The 17,315-nt window shown below is 45.4% G+C and overlaps 1 protein-coding gene across 50 annotated transcripts in view; it reads right to left on the minus strand.

Annotated features, from left to right (window-relative positions):
- The window catches only part of actn1 (actinin, alpha 1), a 114,048-nt gene that overhangs the window by 63,513 nt on the left and 33,220 nt on the right, over nt 1–17,315 (minus strand). For all 50 annotated transcript variants that reach the window (XM_052485536.1, XM_052485530.1, XM_052485537.1 and 47 more), the window contains exons 2-3: nt 14,083–14,197; nt 12,954–13,073 (exon numbers count right to left, since the gene is read on the minus strand). In XM_052485536.1, coding sequence (XP_052341496.1) covers nt 12,954–13,073; nt 14,083–14,197 — 235 coding nt within the window. The remainder of the gene's footprint in view (nt 1–12,953; nt 13,074–14,082; nt 14,198–17,315) is intronic.

A 17,315-nucleotide genomic window follows, 5' to 3' on the forward strand; every position in this document is an offset into this window, starting at 1 on the left:
CTCTCTAGGTCACCCTGCCGCTCCTCTCCTCCCCAGATGAATCATATGTTTCTACCTCCTAATCTCAGAAAACACAGCTAGGATACACAGTGTATCTGTTAGACAGTCACTGAACTGAACTGGGGCGGCAGGTAGCCTAGTGGTTAGAGCGTTGGACGAGTAAACGAAAGGTTGCTAGATTGAATCCCCAAGCTGACAAATCTGTCGTTCTGCCCCTGAACAAGGCACTGTTCCTAGGACCCTGTTCCCTAGGACCCTGTTCTCTAGGACCCTGTTCCCTAGGACCCTGCTCCCTAGGACCCTGCTCCCTAGAACCCTGTTCCCTAGGACCCTGTTCACTAGGACCCTGTTCCCTAGGACCCTGTTCCCTAGCACCCTGTTCCCTAGCACCCTGTTCCCTAGCACCCTGTTCCCTAGCACCCTGTTCCCTAGGACCCTGCTCCCTAGGATCCTGCTCCCTAGGACCCTGTTCCCTAGGACCCTGTTCTCTAGGACCCTGTTCCCTAGGACCCTGTTCCCTAGGACCCTGCTCCCGAGGACCCTGTTCCCTAGGACCCTGTTCCCTAGGACCCTGTTCCCTAGGATCCTGTTCCCTAGGACCCTGTTCCCTAGGACCCTGTTCCCTAGGACCCTGCTCCCTAGGACCCTGTTCCCCAGGACCCTGTTCCCTAGGACCCTGTTCCCTAGGATCCTGTTCCCTAGGACCCTGTTCCCTAGGACCCTGTTCCCTAGGACCCTGCTCCCTAGGACCCTGTTCCCCAGGATCCAGCACCCTGCTCCCTAGGACGCTGCTCACTAGGACCCTGCTCCCTAGGACCCTGTTCCCTAGGACCCTGCTCCCTAGGACCCTGCTCCCTAGGATACTATTCCCTAGGACCCTGCTCCCTAGGACCCTGCTCCCTAGGACCCTGCTCCCTAGGACCTTGTTCCCTAGGACCCAGCTCCCTAGAACCCTGTTCCCTAGGACCCATAGACATATTCTATACATGCTCCCAAAAATGTAATGGGTAAAGGGTCAAGGGTCTCTGGTCAAATGCAGTGCACTCAATAGGGAATAGGGTGGCATTTTGGACGAAACCACCCTGTCTCCTGTCACTAACCCCTTACCCCCACCACCTCACATGGCCCTCTGCCTGCCCTGCCGCCTTCCATGAGCTGTAGCCTCTGTTATTAGTTTCCAAAGCTTGAACTACTGCCCCCCCACCCCTCGTCCAGTCAAACTGCCTTCTAACAAGCCTAGGCTAACTGTATCCAGCCCCCTGTCCTGGCCCCCGCTCCTCCCCAGTCCCAGGGCAGCAAGGGTCCAAGAGGGGATTCCAATTGGCTAATCTGTCTGGAATGCAAGTCTGGTTTAGGCTTTTTTATTTTGGCTTCGCTGTGGATTAACCCCGGGAGAAGAAGAGAGGGAGAGAGAGAGAAAGAGATTGAGAGAGATAGGGGGAGGGGGAGGGAGAGAGAGAGAAGGAGAGGCAGAGGCAGAGGCAGAGGCAGAGGCAGAGGCAGAGGCAGAGGCAGAGACAGAGACAGAGACAGAGAGAGAGAGAGAGAGAGAGAGAGAGAGAGAGAGAGAGAGAGAGAGAGAGAGAGAGAGAGAGAGAGACAGCGAAAGAGAGAGAGAGAAGGAGAGGCCGAGAGAGAGACAGAGGCAGAGAGAGAGAGGCAGAGAGAGAGAGGCAGAGAGAGAGAGAGAGAGAGGCAGAGAGAGAGAGGGAGAGAGAGAGAGAGAGAGAGAGAGACAGAGAGAGAGACAGAGAGAGAGAGAGAGACAGAGAGAGAGACAGAGAAACAGAGAGAAAGATGAGGAGAGAGATGGAGAAAAACATAGGGATAGGGGGGGGAGAGCAGGAACCAAGACATCATCAAGGAAATCAGAAATACAGACATTGTCATCCTACAAGAAACATGGTATAGAGGAGACGCACCACTGGTTGCCCTCTAGGTTACAGAGAGCTGGTAGTCCCATCCACCACACTACCAGGTGGGTGGTATAGAGGAGACGCACCACTGGTTGCCCTCTAGGTTACAGAGAGCTGGTAGTCCCATCCACCACACTACCAGGTGGGTGGTATAGAGGAGACGCACCACTGGTTGCCCTCTAGGTTACAGAGAGCTGCTAGTCCCATCCACCACACTACCAGGTGGGTGGTATAGAGGAGATAGGCCCACTGGTTGCCCTCTAGGTTACAGAGAGCTGGTAGTCCCATCCACCACACTACCAGGTGGGTGGTATAGAGGAGATAGACCCACTGGTTGCCCTCTAGGTTACAGAGAGCTGGTAGTCCCATCCACCACACTACCAGGTGGGTGGTATAGAGGAGATAGACCCACTGGTTGCCCTCTAGGTTACAGAGAGCTGGTAGTCCCATCCACCACACTACCAGGTGGGTGGTATAGAGGAGATAGACCCACTGGTTGCCCTCTAGGTTACAGAGAGCTGGTAGTCCCATCCACCACACTACCAGGTGGGTGGTATAGAGGAGATAGACCCACTGGTTGTCCTCTAGGTTAGAGAGCTGGTAGTCTCATCCACCACACTACCAGGTGTGAAACAGGGAAGGGACTCAGGGGGTATGCTAATTTGGTATAGAGCAGACATAACTCACTCCATTAAATTAATCAAAACAGGAACATTTTACATCTGGCTAGAAGTTAATAAGGAAATTATCTCAACAGAGAAAAATGTCCTCATGTATGCTACCTATATCCCCCCACTAGAATCCCCATTCTTGAACGAAGACAGCGTCTCCATCCTGAATCATTTCCAGGCCCAGGGACATGTACTAGTCTGTGGAAAGCTAAATGCCAGAACTGAAAAAGAACCTGACACCATCAGCACACAGGGGGACAAACACCTAACTGGAGGTGACAGCATTCCTTCCTCCATATGCCCCCCTAGACACAACTATGACAACATAACCAACAAAAACGGGTCACAACTCCTGCACCTCTGTCGCACGCTGGGTATGTACAGTTTCAGTCGGAAGTTTACATTCACCTTAGCCAAATACATTTAAACTCAGTTTCACAATTCCTGACATTTAATCCTAGTAAAATTCCCCGTCTTAGGTCAGTTAGGATCACCACTTGATTCTAAGAATGTGAAATGTCAGAATAATAGTAGAGAGAATTATTTATTTAATATTTTTTTAATTTCATCACATTCCAAGTGGGTCAGAAGTTTACATACTCAATCAGTATTTGGTAGCATTGCCTTTAAATTGTTTAACTTGGAGCAAACGTTTTGGGTAGCCTTCCACAAGCTTCCCACAATAAATTGGGTGAATTTCGGCCCATTCCTCCTGACAGAGCTGGTGTAACTGAGTCAGGTTTGTAGGCCTCCTTGCTCGCACACACTTTTTCAGATTTGCCCACACATTTTCTATAGGATTGAGGTCAGGGCTTTGTGATGGCCACTACAATACCTTGACTTTGTTGTCCTGAAGCCATTTTGCCACAACTTTGGAAGTATGCTTGGGGTCATTGTCCAGTTGGAAGACCCATTTGCGACCAAGCTTTAACTTCCTGACTGATGTCTTGAGATTTTGCTTCAATATATCCACGTACTTTCCCTGCCTCTTGATGCCATCTATTTTGTTTAGTGTGCCAGTCCCTCCTGCAGCAAAGCACCCCCACAACATGATACTGCCACCCTCGTGCTTCACGGCTGGGATGGTGTTCTTCGGCTTGCAAGCCTCCCTCTTTTTCCTCCAAACATAACGATGGTCATTATGGCCAAACAGTTCTATTTTTGTTTCATCAGACCAGAGGACATTTCTCCAAAAAGTACGATCTTTGTCCCCATGTGCAGTTGCAAACCGTAGTCTGGCTTTTTTTATGGCGGTTTTGGAGCAGTGGCTTCTTCCTTGCTGAGTGGCCTTTCGGGTTTTGTCGATATAGGACTCGTTTTACTGTGGATATAGATACTTGTACCTGTTTCCTCCAGCATCTTCACAAGGTCCTTCCTTTGCTGTTGTTCTGGGATTGATTTGCACTTTTCGCACCAAAGTACGTTCTCTAGGAGACAGAACACATCTCCTTCCTGAGCGGTATGACGGCTGTGTGGTCCCATGGTGTTTATACTTGCGTACTATTGTTTGTACAGATGAACGTGGTACCTTCAGGGGTTTGTAAATTGCTCCCAAGGACGAACCAGACTTGTGGTGGTTTACAATGATTTGGCTGATTTCTTATGATTTTCCCATGATGTCAAACAAAGAGGCACTGAGTTTGAAAGTAGGCCTTGAAATACAGCCACAGGTCCACCTCCAATTGACTCGAATTATGTCAATAAACATTAATAAAATAAAAATATTCTACCTTTCAGCTTCCCTATGAAATCTAAAAATGTCAAGCGTAACTTAAGAAAAAAAGAGAAATGGTTTGACAAAGAATGCAAAAACCTAAGAAAGAAATTGAGAAACCTGTCCAACCAAAAACATAGAGACCCAGAAAACCTGAGTCTACGCCTTCACTATGGTGAGTCACTAAAACAATACAGAAATACACTACGGAAAAAGAAGGAACAGCACGTCAGAAATCAGCTCAATGTAATTGAAGAATTCATAGACTCTAACCACCTCTGGAAAAATTGGAAAACACTAAACAAACAACAACACGAAGAATTAAAGACAGAAAGATAGAAATAGAGACAGACAGAGAGAGGCAGACAGCCAGACAGCCATAAAAACTGACAAGCAAACAGAGAGAGATAGGGGACCCCAGGGAGTAGGGGGGTGGGGCAGATGGGTCAGATCCATTAATTGGCCCTCAGGCTGTAATCAATGAACCTCTTTAGCTCAGCTTCTGAGGGGTAGGAGAGGAGATGGGGGAGGGTAATAGAGGGGGAGCGACCCAACAATGCTTTTGAGGGATGCGGTCATGTGTGAAGCTACAAGTGTGATCGCCACGGACACAGTCACACACACACACACACACACACACACACACACACACACACACACACACACACACACACACACACACACACACAGTAAAGTCCAGAGGGCCTGGTTGCTGACAGTGTCTGAGAGGAGAGGTTGTTTTGGGTTTTCAGCTAAAGGGAATAAAATGCCTTCGGATTCAAACCCCTTTAACTTTTTCCAAATTTTATTAGATTACAGCCTTATTCTAAAATTGATTAAATTGTTTTTTTTCCCTCATCAATCTACACACAATACCCCATAATGACATCACAACACCCCATAATGACATCACAATACCCCATAATGACATCACAATACCCCATAATGACATCACAATACCCCATAATGACAAAGCAATACCCCATAATGACAAAGCAATGGTTTGATAGTTGATCGTTTTTCATTTACATAAGTATTCAAACCGCCTTACTCAGTACTTTGTTGAAGCACCTTTGGCTGCGATTACAGTCTAGAGTTTTCTTGGGTATGACGCTACAAGCTTGACACACCTGTATTTGGGGAGTTTCTCCCCTATTCTTCTCTGCAGATCCTCTCAAGCTCTGTCAGGTTGGAGGGGGAGCGTTGCGGCACAGCTATTTTCAGGTTTCTCTCCAGAGATACTCAACCGGGTTCAAGTCCGGGAAACTCAAGGACATTCAGAGGCTTGTACCAAAGCCAATCCTGCTTTATCTTGTCCTTAGGTGTCCTGTTGGAAGGTGAACCTTTGCCTCTAGTCTGAGGTCCTGAGCTCTCTGGAGCAGATTTTCATCAATGATCTCTTTGTACTTTGCAACGTTCATCTTTGCCTCGATCCTGACTAGTCTCCCTGCCACTGGAAACATCCCTACATCATGAGGGATGCTTCACCGTGGGGATGGTGCCAGGTTTCCCCACAGCATGATGCTGTCACCACTATGCTTCACCGTAGGGAAGGTGCCAGGTTTCCCCACAGCATGATGCTGTCACCACCATGCTTCACCGTAGGGATGGTGCCAGGTTTCCCCACAGCATGATGCTGTCACCACCATGCTTCACCGTAGGGATGGTGCCAGGTTTCCCCACAGCATGATGCTGTCACCACCATGCTTCACCGTAGGGATGGTGCCAGGTTTCCCCACAGCATGATGCTGTCACCACAATGCTTCACCATGGGGATGGTGCCAGGTTTCCCCACAGCATGATGCTGTCACCACCATGCTTCACCGTAGGGATGGTGCCATGTTTCCCCACAGCATGATGCTGTCACCACCATGCTTCACCGTAGGGATGGTGCCAGGTTTCCCCACAGCATGATGCTGTCACCACCATGCTTCACCGTAGGGATGGTGCCAGGTTTTCTCCAGACGTGACGCTTGGCATTCAGGCCAAAGAGTTTAATCTTGGTTTAATCAGACAAGATAATCTTGTTTCTCATGGCCTGAGAGTCTTTTTGCTCTTAATTATAATCAAAGGACTGATATAAATACTATGCTGCCAGTCTCTCTTGGCTCAGAGTTGAGGAGAGACTGACTGCATCACTTCTTTTTATGAGAAACTTTAATGAGTTAAGTCCCGAATTGTTTGCATAGTGAACTTACACACAGACCTGGCACACACACTTACCCCACCAGACATGCCACAGGGGTCTTTTTAGTCCCCAAATGCTTTTATGAGATTTTTGGTCTGTGTGTTGCTTTCCATGTTGTCTGTTTTGTCCTGAGGTGTGGAAACACTTTGTTGCTTTTATGAATTTTGTCTTGCTGTTTTTTTGTTCTATGTTGCTCTGTCTGTATGCTACGTCTTGCTTGTCCTATGTTGCTCTGTCTTGCTATGTCTTGCTTGTCCTATGTTGCTATGTTTGCTTGTCCTATGTTGCTATTGTCTATATTGTAATTGTTTTTAATAACCTGCCCAGGGACTGCGGGTGAAAATTAGCCGGCTGGCTAAAACCGGCACTTTTACTGAAACGTTGATTAATGTGCACTGTCCCTGTAAAAATTTAAAATAAACTGAAATTCAAGAAAGCGTACAGTATTATCTATATAGGAATTTCCTTCCATCTCATATTGCTCAAATAAACAGCAAACCTGGTTTCAGAAAACAACACCAGAAAGCAACACCTCACAGCACAACACCTCTCCCCTATTGGACCTAGATAGTTTGTGTTTATGTATTGATATGAGGGCAGAGAAAGCAACACCTCTCCCCTAGTGGACCTAGATAGTTTGTGTTTATGTATTGATATGAGGGCAGAGAAAGCAACACCTCTCCCCTATTGGACCCTGAGGGCAGAAAGCAACACCTCTCCCTAGTGGACCTAGATAGTCTGTGTTTATGTAATTGATATGAGGGCACAACTCTCTCCCCTATTGGACCTAGATAGTCTGTGTTTATGTATTGATATGAGGGCAGAGAAAGCAACACCTCTCCCCTATTGGACCTAGATAGTTTGTGTTTATGTATTGATATGAGGGCAGAGAGCAACAAAGTCTGTGTTTATGTATTGATATGAGGGCAACACCTCTCCCCCTATTGGACCTAGATAGTCTGTGTGTATTGATATGAGGGCAGAGAAAGCAACACCTCTCCCTAGATAGTCTTGGACCCTAGATAGTCTGTGTTTATGTATTGATATAGAAAGCAACACCTCTCCCTATTGGACCTAGAGTCTGTGTTTATGTATTGATATGAGGGCAGAGAAAGCAACACCTCTCCCCTATTGGACCTAGATAGTCTGTGTGTATGTATTGATATGCAGAGAAAGCTCCCCTATTGGACCTAGATAGTCTGTGTTTATGTATTTTGAGGGCAGAAAGCAAAATGTATAGTCTGTGTTTATGTATTTCTGCAACACCTCTCCCCTATTGGACTTAGATAGTCTGTTCTTGTCTAATGATGTTCTGTCCTTGATTATGTCATGATGTTCTGTATTATGTCATTCTGTATTGTCTTTCATGTTTTGTGTTCTGTGTTTTGTGTGGACCCCAGGAAGAGTAGCTGCTGCTTTTGCAACAGCTAACGGGGATCCCAATAAAACACCAACATCTAATTTGACTAACTGATTAACTAAAGGCTTGGGCCCTGTTGTGATGCAACAACAACCTTGCTCTCGATGGTGCAGCTGTAGAACTTGTTGAGGATCTGAGGACCCATGCTAAATCTTTTCAGTCTCCTGAGGGGGAATGGGTGTTGTCGTGCCCTCTTCACGACTGTCCACCGATCATCTCCACCGATCAGCTCTTTTGTTTTGCTCACGTTGAGGGAGAGTTTGTTGTCCTGGCACCACACTGCCAGGTCTCTGACCTCATCCCCGTAGGCTGTTCTCATCATTGTCGGTGATCAGACCTATCACCACTGTGTTGTCGGCAAACTTAATGATGGTGCTGTAGTCGTGGGTGAAGGAAAGGACTAAGCGTAAAACCCCTGAGGGGCCCCATGTTGAGAATCTGTGTGGTGGATGTGTTGCTACCTGGAGGGGGCCGTCAGGAAGTCCAGGATCAAGTTGCAGAGCCGCTTAGGATCCTTTAGTCCCCAGGATCTTAAGCTTAGTGATGAGCGTTTATGGCACTATGGTGTTGAATGCTGAGCTGTAGTCAAATGAACAGCATTCTCACGTAGATGTTCCTTTTGTCCAGGTGGGAAAGGGCAGTGTGGAGTGCAATGTAGACTGCATCATCTGTGGATCTGTTGGGGCTGTATGCAAATTGGAGTGGGTCTAGGGTTTCTGGGATAATGGTGTTGATGTGAGCCATGACCAGCCTTTCAAAGCACTTCATGGCTACAGACGTGAGTGCTGTAGGGCGGTAGTCATTTAGGCGAGTTACCTTGGCGTTCTTGGGCACAGGGACAATGGAGGTCTGCTTGAAACATGTAGTTATTACAGATTCGGTCAGGGAGAGGTTGAAAATGAAAGTGTAGACAGTTGCCAGTTTGTCAGCACATGCTTGGAGTACGCGTCCGGATAACCCGTCTGGCCCTGCGGCCTTGTGAATGTTGACCTGGTCTTACTCACGTCGGCTACAGAGAACGTGATCACACAGTCATCCGGAACAGCTGGTGTTCTCATTCATGGTTCAGCGTTGCTTGCTGTGAAGTGAGCATAGAAGGTATTTAGCTTGTCTGGTAGGCTCGTGTCACTGGGCAGCTCACGGCTGGGTTTCCCTTTGTAGCCTGTAATTGTTTGCAAGCCCTGCCACATCCGAAGAACGTCAGAGCAGGTGTAGTAGGAATCAATCTTAGTCCCGTGTTGACGCTTTGCCTGTTTGATGGTTCGTCTGAGGGCATAGTGAGATTTCTTATAAGCTCCCAGATTAGTGTCCCGTTCCTTGAGAGCGGCAGCTCTAACCTTTAGCTCAGTGTGAATGTTGCCTGTAATCCATGGCTTCTAGTTGGGATATGTACAAACGGTCACTTCGGGGTGACTGATGTGGTGTACTCCTCAATGCCATCGGATGAATCCCGGAACATATTCCAGTCTGTGCTAGCAAATCGGTCCTGTAGCTTAGCATCCGCGTCATCAGACCACTTCTGTATTGAGCAAGACACTGGTGCTTCCTGCTTGAGTTTTTGCTTGTAAACAGGAATTAGGAGGATAGAATTATGGTTAGATTTGCCAAATGGAGGGTGAGTGAGAGCTTTGTATGCGTCTCTGTGTGTGGAGTAAAGGTGGCGTACATAAGATAACACAGTTTTTAATGTCCCGTTGGAAAGATAGTCTCGAACGATTGCACATTCGCCAGTAGGACGGATGGTAAAGGAAAATTATCTACACCGCCAACTAATTCTCACAAAGGCACCCGGATCTGCCCCCCCCCCAGCCATCACTCGGTGAAACATAAGATAATACAGTTTTTAATGTCCCGTTGAAAGGATAGTCTCGAACGAAGCTCATCCAGTTTATTCTCCAGTGATTGCACATTCGCCAGTAGGACGGATGGTAAGGTAAAGGTATTGGGCGTCTCCTCTTCAGGACAGGGATTTGGGCCTGGTCTGGGAGGAGCCGTTAATCTTTCAACCTCCAATTCGTTAAAGAAAACATCTTTGTCCAGTCCGAGATGAGTAACCGCTGTTCTGATGTCCAGAAACTCGGTCGTAAGAGACGGTGGCGGAAACATTATGTACAAAAATGGTTACAAACACCGCAAAAAAACATACAGAATAACACGATTGGTTAGGAGCCCGTTAAAATGGCAGCCATCTCCTCCGGCGCTATCTTATCCATATTAGCCATCCAACTTAGCTCCTCCTCCACATTTACTAGATTGTTGGAACAGTGCCTCTTTCTCGTGAAAACCAGTATGTAGGGGGGATCTAATTTCAGGGATTTCTTTCATTGCTACATTAGATTACTGTGTATATAGACAGTCCAGTATCATGTGACCAGGTTCTTCACTCTATCTAAATTAATGCAGAAGTGTGTCAGTCACTTTGTCCATTTATTTATTTACAGACTAAGGTTTTCAACCCTCAGCTCAAATTGACACCAGCTTGACTCCTTTACTGGTGATGTAGTGGACTACAGTCTAGTGTACTACAGTCTAGTGGACTACAGTCTAGTGTACTACAGTCTAGTGTACTACAGTCTAGTGTACTACAGTCTAGTGTACTACAGTCTAGTTTACTACAGTCTAGTGTACTACAGTCTAGTTTACTACAGTCTAGTGTACTACAGTCTAGTTTACTACAGTCTAGTTTACTACAGTCTAGTTTACTACAGTCTAGTGTACTACAGTCTAGTTTACTACAGTCTTGTGTACTACAGTCTAGTTTACTACAGTCTAGTTACTACAGTCTAGTGTACTACAGTCTAGTTTACTACAGTCTAGTTTACTACAGTCTAGTTTACTACAGTCTAGTTTACTACAGTCTAGTTTACTACAGTCTAGTTTACTAGTCTAGTGTACTACAGTCTAGTTTACTACAGTCTAGTGTACTACAGTCTAGTGTACTACAGTCTAGTTTACTACAGTCTTGTGTACTACAGTCTAGTTTACTACAGTCTAGTGTACTACAGTCTAGTTTACTACAGTCTAGTTTACTACAGTCTAGTTTACTACAGTCTAGTTTACTACAGTCTAGTTTACTACAGTCTAGTTTACTACAGTCTAGTTTACTACAGTCTAGTGTACTACAGTCTAGTGTACTACAGTCTAGTTTACTACAGTCTAGTTTACTACAGTCTAGTTTACTACAGTCTAGTTTACTACAGTCTAGTGTACTACAGTCTAGTTTACTACAGTCTAGTTTACTACAGTCTAGTTTACTACAGTCTAGTTTACTACAGTCTAGTTTACTACAGTCTAGTTTACAGTCTAGTTTACTACAGTCTAGTACTACAGTCTAGTTTCTAGTTTACTACAGTCTAGTTACTACAGTCTAGTTTACTACAGTCTAGTTTACTACAGTCTAGTGTACTACAGTCTAGTTTACTACAGTAGTTTACTAGTCTAGTTTACTACAGTCTAGTTACTACAGTCTAGTTTACTACAGTCTAGTGTACTACAGTCTACAGTCTAGTTTACTACAGTCTAGTTTACTCTAGTTTACTACAGTCTGTGTACTACAGTCTAGTTTACTAGTCTAGTTTACTACAGTCTAGTTTACTACAGTCTGTGTACTACAGTCTAGTTTACTAGTCTAGTTTACTACAGTCTAGTTACTACAGTCTAGTTTACTACAGTCTAGTTTACTACAGTCAGTTTACTACAGTCTAGTTTACTACAGTCTAGTTTACTACAGTCTAGTTTACTACAGTCTAGTTTACTACAGTCTAGTTTACTACAGTCTAGTTTACTACAGTCTAGTTTACTACAGTCTAGTTTACTACAGTCTAGTTTACTACAGTTTCTAGTCTGTACTACAGTCTAGTGTACTACAGTCTAGTTTACTACAGTCTAGTTTACTACAGTCTAGTTAGTTTACTACAGTCTAGTTTACTAGTCTAGTTTACTACAGTCTAGTTACTACAGTCTAGTTTACTAGTCTAGTTTACTACAGTCTAGTTACTACAGTCTAGTTTACTAGTCTAGTTTACTACAGTCTAGTTTACTACAGTCTAGTTTACTACAGTCTAGTTTACTACAGTCTAGTTTACTACAGTCTAGTTTACTACAGTCTAGTTTACAGTCTAGTGTACTACAGTCTAGTTTACTACAGTCAGTTTACTACAGTCTAGTTTACTACAGTCTAGTTTACTACAGTCTTGTGTACTACAGTCTAGTGTACTACAGTCTAGTTTACTAGTCTAGTTTACTACAGTCTAGTTTACTACAGTCTAGTGTACTACAGTCTAGTGTACTACAGTCTAGTGTACTACAGTCTAGTTTACTACAGTCTAGTTTACTACAGTCTAGTTTACTACAGTCTAGTTTACTACAGTCTGGAGTGAGATGTTACTACAGTTTATATAAAATATCTTCATAATTTGTTACTACAGTCTAGTGTACTAAAGGTGTAGTTTTACTACTAAGAGTCAAAATAACACTCTGAAATTGTGAAAAAGACATCCTTTACTACAGTCTAGTTTACTTGCAGTCTAGTTTACTACAGTCTAGTTTACTACAGTCTAGTGTACTACAGTACTATGTTCCTGTTACTATACAGTACTATGTTCCTTTACTATGTTCAGTCTAGTTTACTACAGCTATGTTCTAGTGTACTGTTAGTCTGTTGTTATGTTCCTGTTACTATGTTCCAGTCTAGTTTACTACAGTCTAGTGTACTACAGTCTAGTTTACTACAGTTCTGTTCCTGTTACTATGTTCCTGTTCTATAGTGTACTGTTGCTATGTTCCTGTTACTATGTTTGTACTACAGTCTAGTTTACTACAGTCTAGTTGTTACTTTTACAGTCTAGTGTACTACAGTCTAGTTTATGTTCCTACAGTCTAGTTTACTACAGTCTAGTGTACTACAGTCTAGTGTACTACAGTCTAGTTTATGTTCAGTTAGTGTACTACAGTCTAGTGTGGGCACTACAGTCTAGTGTACTACAGTCTAGTGGACTTACATTCCAGTCAGTGTCAATAGTGACCAGGATATTGTTGAACTCACCCTCAGCTCCGATGGACACCAGCTTGACTCCTTTACTGGTGATGTAGTGGAGAGCTTTGTTGACGTTGGAGATCTTGTGAACTCTCATCTTCCCTCTCTCTGGTTTGGCCAAGCGCTCTCCTGGACAGGAAACAGACAGAAGGGGTCAAGGGGTTAAGGGTCAGACTTATGAGACTGTGTGGAGTGAGATGTTAAACCTGTATAATTGACCTTTATATAAAATATCTACAGGTGCAGTATCATAATTTGATCATCCTGTTGTTGCAAGATGATCACAGCAGGAAATGCTAACATGTAGTGTATTCAATATTTAAAGGCCCACTGTAGTTAAAAATATGATGCTTCCACACTAAGATGTCAAAATAACACTCTGAAATTGTGAAAAAGACATCCTGAGGCAGTGAGGAAAGAGACATTTCCTGTTGTTATGCTCCTGTTGCTATGTTCCTGTTGCTATGTTCCTGTTGTTATGTTCCTGTTACTATGTTCCTGTTGCTATGTTCCTGTTGCTATGTTCCTGTTGCTATGTTCCTGTTGTTATGTTCCTGTTGTTATGTTCCTGTTGCTATGTTCCTGTTGCTATGTTCCTGTTACTATGTTCCTGTTGCTATGTTCCTGTTGCTATGTTCCTGTTGTTATGTTCCTGTTGCTATGTTCCTGTTGTTATGTTCCTGTTACTATGTTCCTGTTGCTATGTTCCTGTTACTATGTTCCTGATACATCATGTGGCTATGTTCCTGTTGTTATGTTCCTGTTGCATTATGTTCCTAGATACATCATTACTATGTTCCTGTTACTATGTTCCTGTTGCTATGTTCCTGTTACTATGTTCCTGTTGCTATGTTCCTGTTGTTATGTTCCTTTTGTTATGTTCCTGTTGTTATGTTCCTGTTGTTATGTTCCTGTTGCTATGTTCCTGTTGTTATGTTCCTGTTGCTATGTTCCTGTTGTTATGTTCCTGTTGTTATGTTCCTGTTGCTATGGTCCTGTTGTTATGTTCCTGTTGCTATGTTCCTGTTGTTATGTTCCTGTTGCATGATGTTAGATACATCATGTGGGCACCATTAGATACATCATGTGGACACCATTTGATACATAATGTGGGCTCCAGGCCTCTCCTCCTCCTCACCTGATATGACCTCAAGCAGCAGCATGAGTTTCAGTCCGTCCCTGAAGTCCTCCTCGATGTTCTCGATCTGCGTTCCTGCTTTCCTCAGGTGGGAGTTGCACCAGGCCGTGAACGTCTGGGGAGGAGACATGAGTTAGTTACCATGGTGTTAGTTACCATGGTGTTAGTTACCATGGTGTTAGTTAGCTAACCCTAACCCAGATGGGATGGTGGGAGTCTGTGAGTGTCTGGGGAGGAGAGGAGAAATGAGTAGAACAGAGTAGAGTAGAGTAGAACATAGTAGAGTATACCAGAGTAGAGTAGAACAGAGTAGAGTAGAGTAGAACAGAGTAGAGTAGAGTAGAACAGAGTAGAGTAGAACAGAGAAGAACAGAGTAGAGTAGAGTAGAACAGAGTAGTGTAGAACAGAGTAGAGTAGAGTAGAACAGAGTAGAGTAGATTAGAGTAGAGTAGAACAGAGTAGAGTAGAACAGAGTAGAGTAGAGTATAACAGAGTAGAGTAGAGTAGAACAGAGTAGAGTACAGTACAGTACAGTAGAGTAGAGTAGAGTAGAGTAGAGTAGAACAGAGTAGAGTAGAACTGAGTAGAGTAGAACAGAGTAGAGTAGAGCAGAGCAGAGCAGAGTAGAACAGAGTAGAACAGAGTAGAGTAGAACAGAGTAGAGTAGAGCAGAGTAGAGTAGAACAGAGTAGAGCAGAGTAGAGCAGAGCAGAGCAGAGCAGAGTAGAGTAGAGTAGAACAGAGCAGAGCAGAGTAGAACAGAGCAGAGTAGAGTAGAACAGAGTAGAGTAGAGTAGAACAGAGTAGAGTAGAACAGAGTAGAACAGAGTAGAGTAGAACAGAGTAGAGTAGAACAGAGTAGAGTAGAGTAGAGTAGAGTAGAGTAGAGTAGAACAGAGAACAGAGTAGAACAGAACAGTAGAGTAGAGCAGAGTAGATAGAACAGAGAGTAGAGTAGAACAGCAGCAGCTAGAACAGAGTAGAGTAGTCCCAGAGCATAGGCTAGAGCAGAGTTAGTAAGAGAACAGAGTAGAGTAGAGTAGAGCAGAACAGAACAGTGAGCCTGTCTGTGTTGTATCTGAGCTGCAGCAGCAGCTCCATAAACGTCCCAGGCATGGCTGGCATGTTAGTAAGATAACAACTACCTGTTGATGGGAAACATCTGGGCTGGGCCCTCCCTCACTTCCTCCCTCCATCTGCCCTTGCATCTCACTTTCCCTCCCACCTTCCCCCTCTCTCTCTCCCTGCCTCCCTCCTTCCCCCCCTCTCTTTCCCTTCCTCTCCCACTCCCTCCCTCTCGCCCACCTTCCCTCCCTCCTTCCCTCTCTCTCTCTCCCTGCCTCCCTCCTTCTCCCCCTCTCTTTCCATCCTCTCCCGCTCTCCCTCCTTCCCCCTCTCTCTCTCCCTGCCTCCCTCCTCCCCCCCCTCTCTTTCCACCCCTCTCCCACTCTCCCTCCTTCCCCCTCTCTCCCCTTCTCCCTCTTTATCCTTCTATCCCTCTCCCACTCTCCCTCCCTCTCTCCCACCTTCCCTCCCTCCTTCCCCCTCTCTCTCCTTCTCCCTCTTCATCCTTCTATCCCTCCTTCCCTCTCCCTCCCTCCCTCCCTCCTTTCCTCCCTTCATCTGCCCTTGCATCCCACGTTCCCTCCCTCCCTCCTTCCCCTGCCCTCTCTCTCTGCCTCCCTCCCTTCCTCCCTTCCCTCCCTCCTTCCCCTGCCCTCTCTCTCTGCCTCCCTCTCTTCCTCCCTCCCTGCCTACAACAGCCATCAGCTCAACACACGAACGACCAAACGGGAGCTGGCATGAGTACTAGCCCCGCCATAACACTGTGCACCCCGCTGAGAGCCAACTCTTTATGAGAACCATGGTTAATTACACACAGGGCCCAACGGCTGGCAGGCATAAACACATACGAGGTCAATCTGCAGAACTGGAGCAGAGAGAGCAGAGAGACCCCAGTCTTTATGAAACCAGCAGAACAGAGAGACCCCAGTCTTTATGAAACCAGCAGAGAGACCCCAGTCTTTATGAAACCAGCAGAACAGAGAGACCCCAGTCTTTATGAAACCAGCAGAGAGACCCCAGTCTTTATGAAACCAGCAGAACAGAGAGACACCAGTCTTTATGAAACCAGCAGAACAGAGAGACACCAGTCTTTATGAAACCAGCAGAACAGAGAGACCCCAGTCTTTATGAAACCAGCAGAAGTCTTTATGAAACCAGCAGAACACCAGTCTTTATGAAACCAGTCAGAACAGAGAGACACCAGTCTTTATGAAACCAGCAGAACAGAGAGACCCCAGTCTTTATGAAACCAGCAGAACAGAGAGACACCAGTCTTTATGAAACCAGCAGAACAGAGAGACCCCAGTCTTTATGAAACCAGCAGAACAGAGAGACCCCAGTCTTTATGAAACCAGCAGAACAGAGAGACCCCAGTCTTTATGAAACCAGCAGAGAGACCCCCGTCTTTATGAAACCAGCAGAACAGAGAGACACCAGTCTTTATGAAACCAGCAGAGAGACACCAGTCTTTATGAAACCAGCAGAACAGAGAGACCCCAGTCTTTATGAAACCAGCAGAGAGACCCCCGTCTTTATGAAACCAGCAGAACAGAGAGACACCAGTCTTTATGAAACCAGCAGAGAGACACCAGTCTTTATGAAACCAGCAGAACAGAGAGACCCCAGTCTTTATGAAACCAGCAGAACAGAGAGACACCAGTCTTTATGAAACCAGCAGAACAGAGAGACACCAGTCTTTATGAAACCAGCAGAACAGAGAGACCCCAGTCTTTATGAAACCAGCAGAACAGAGAGACACCAGTCTTTATGAAACCAGCAGAACAGAGAGACCCCAGTCTTTATGAAACCAGCAGAACAGAGAGACACCAGTCTTTATGAAACCAGCAGAACAGAGAGACACCAGTCTTTATGAAACCAGCAGAGAGACACCAGTCTTTATGAAACCAGCAGAACAGAGAGACCCCAGTCTTTATGAAACCAGCAGAACAGAGAGACACCAGTCTTTATGAAACCAGCAGAACAGAGAGACTCCAGTCTTTATGAAACCAGCAGAACCAGCCTGTGACATGTGTTCCATAGAAGAGGAAAAGCCACTTGAAAGCCCTGGTGGCTGGTGAGCTGGCTGGTTGGGAGTGGACCTCACTTCAACAGAAAGGGAGTGGCTAATTATAACATATAGCCTATCCATAAAAGGATGTGGTAGGGC

Source organism: Oncorhynchus keta, chromosome 29 (genome assembly GCF_023373465.1).
Source record: "Oncorhynchus keta strain PuntledgeMale-10-30-2019 chromosome 29, Oket_V2, whole genome shotgun sequence".
Classification (NCBI taxonomy): domain Eukaryota; kingdom Metazoa; phylum Chordata; class Actinopteri; order Salmoniformes; family Salmonidae; genus Oncorhynchus; species Oncorhynchus keta.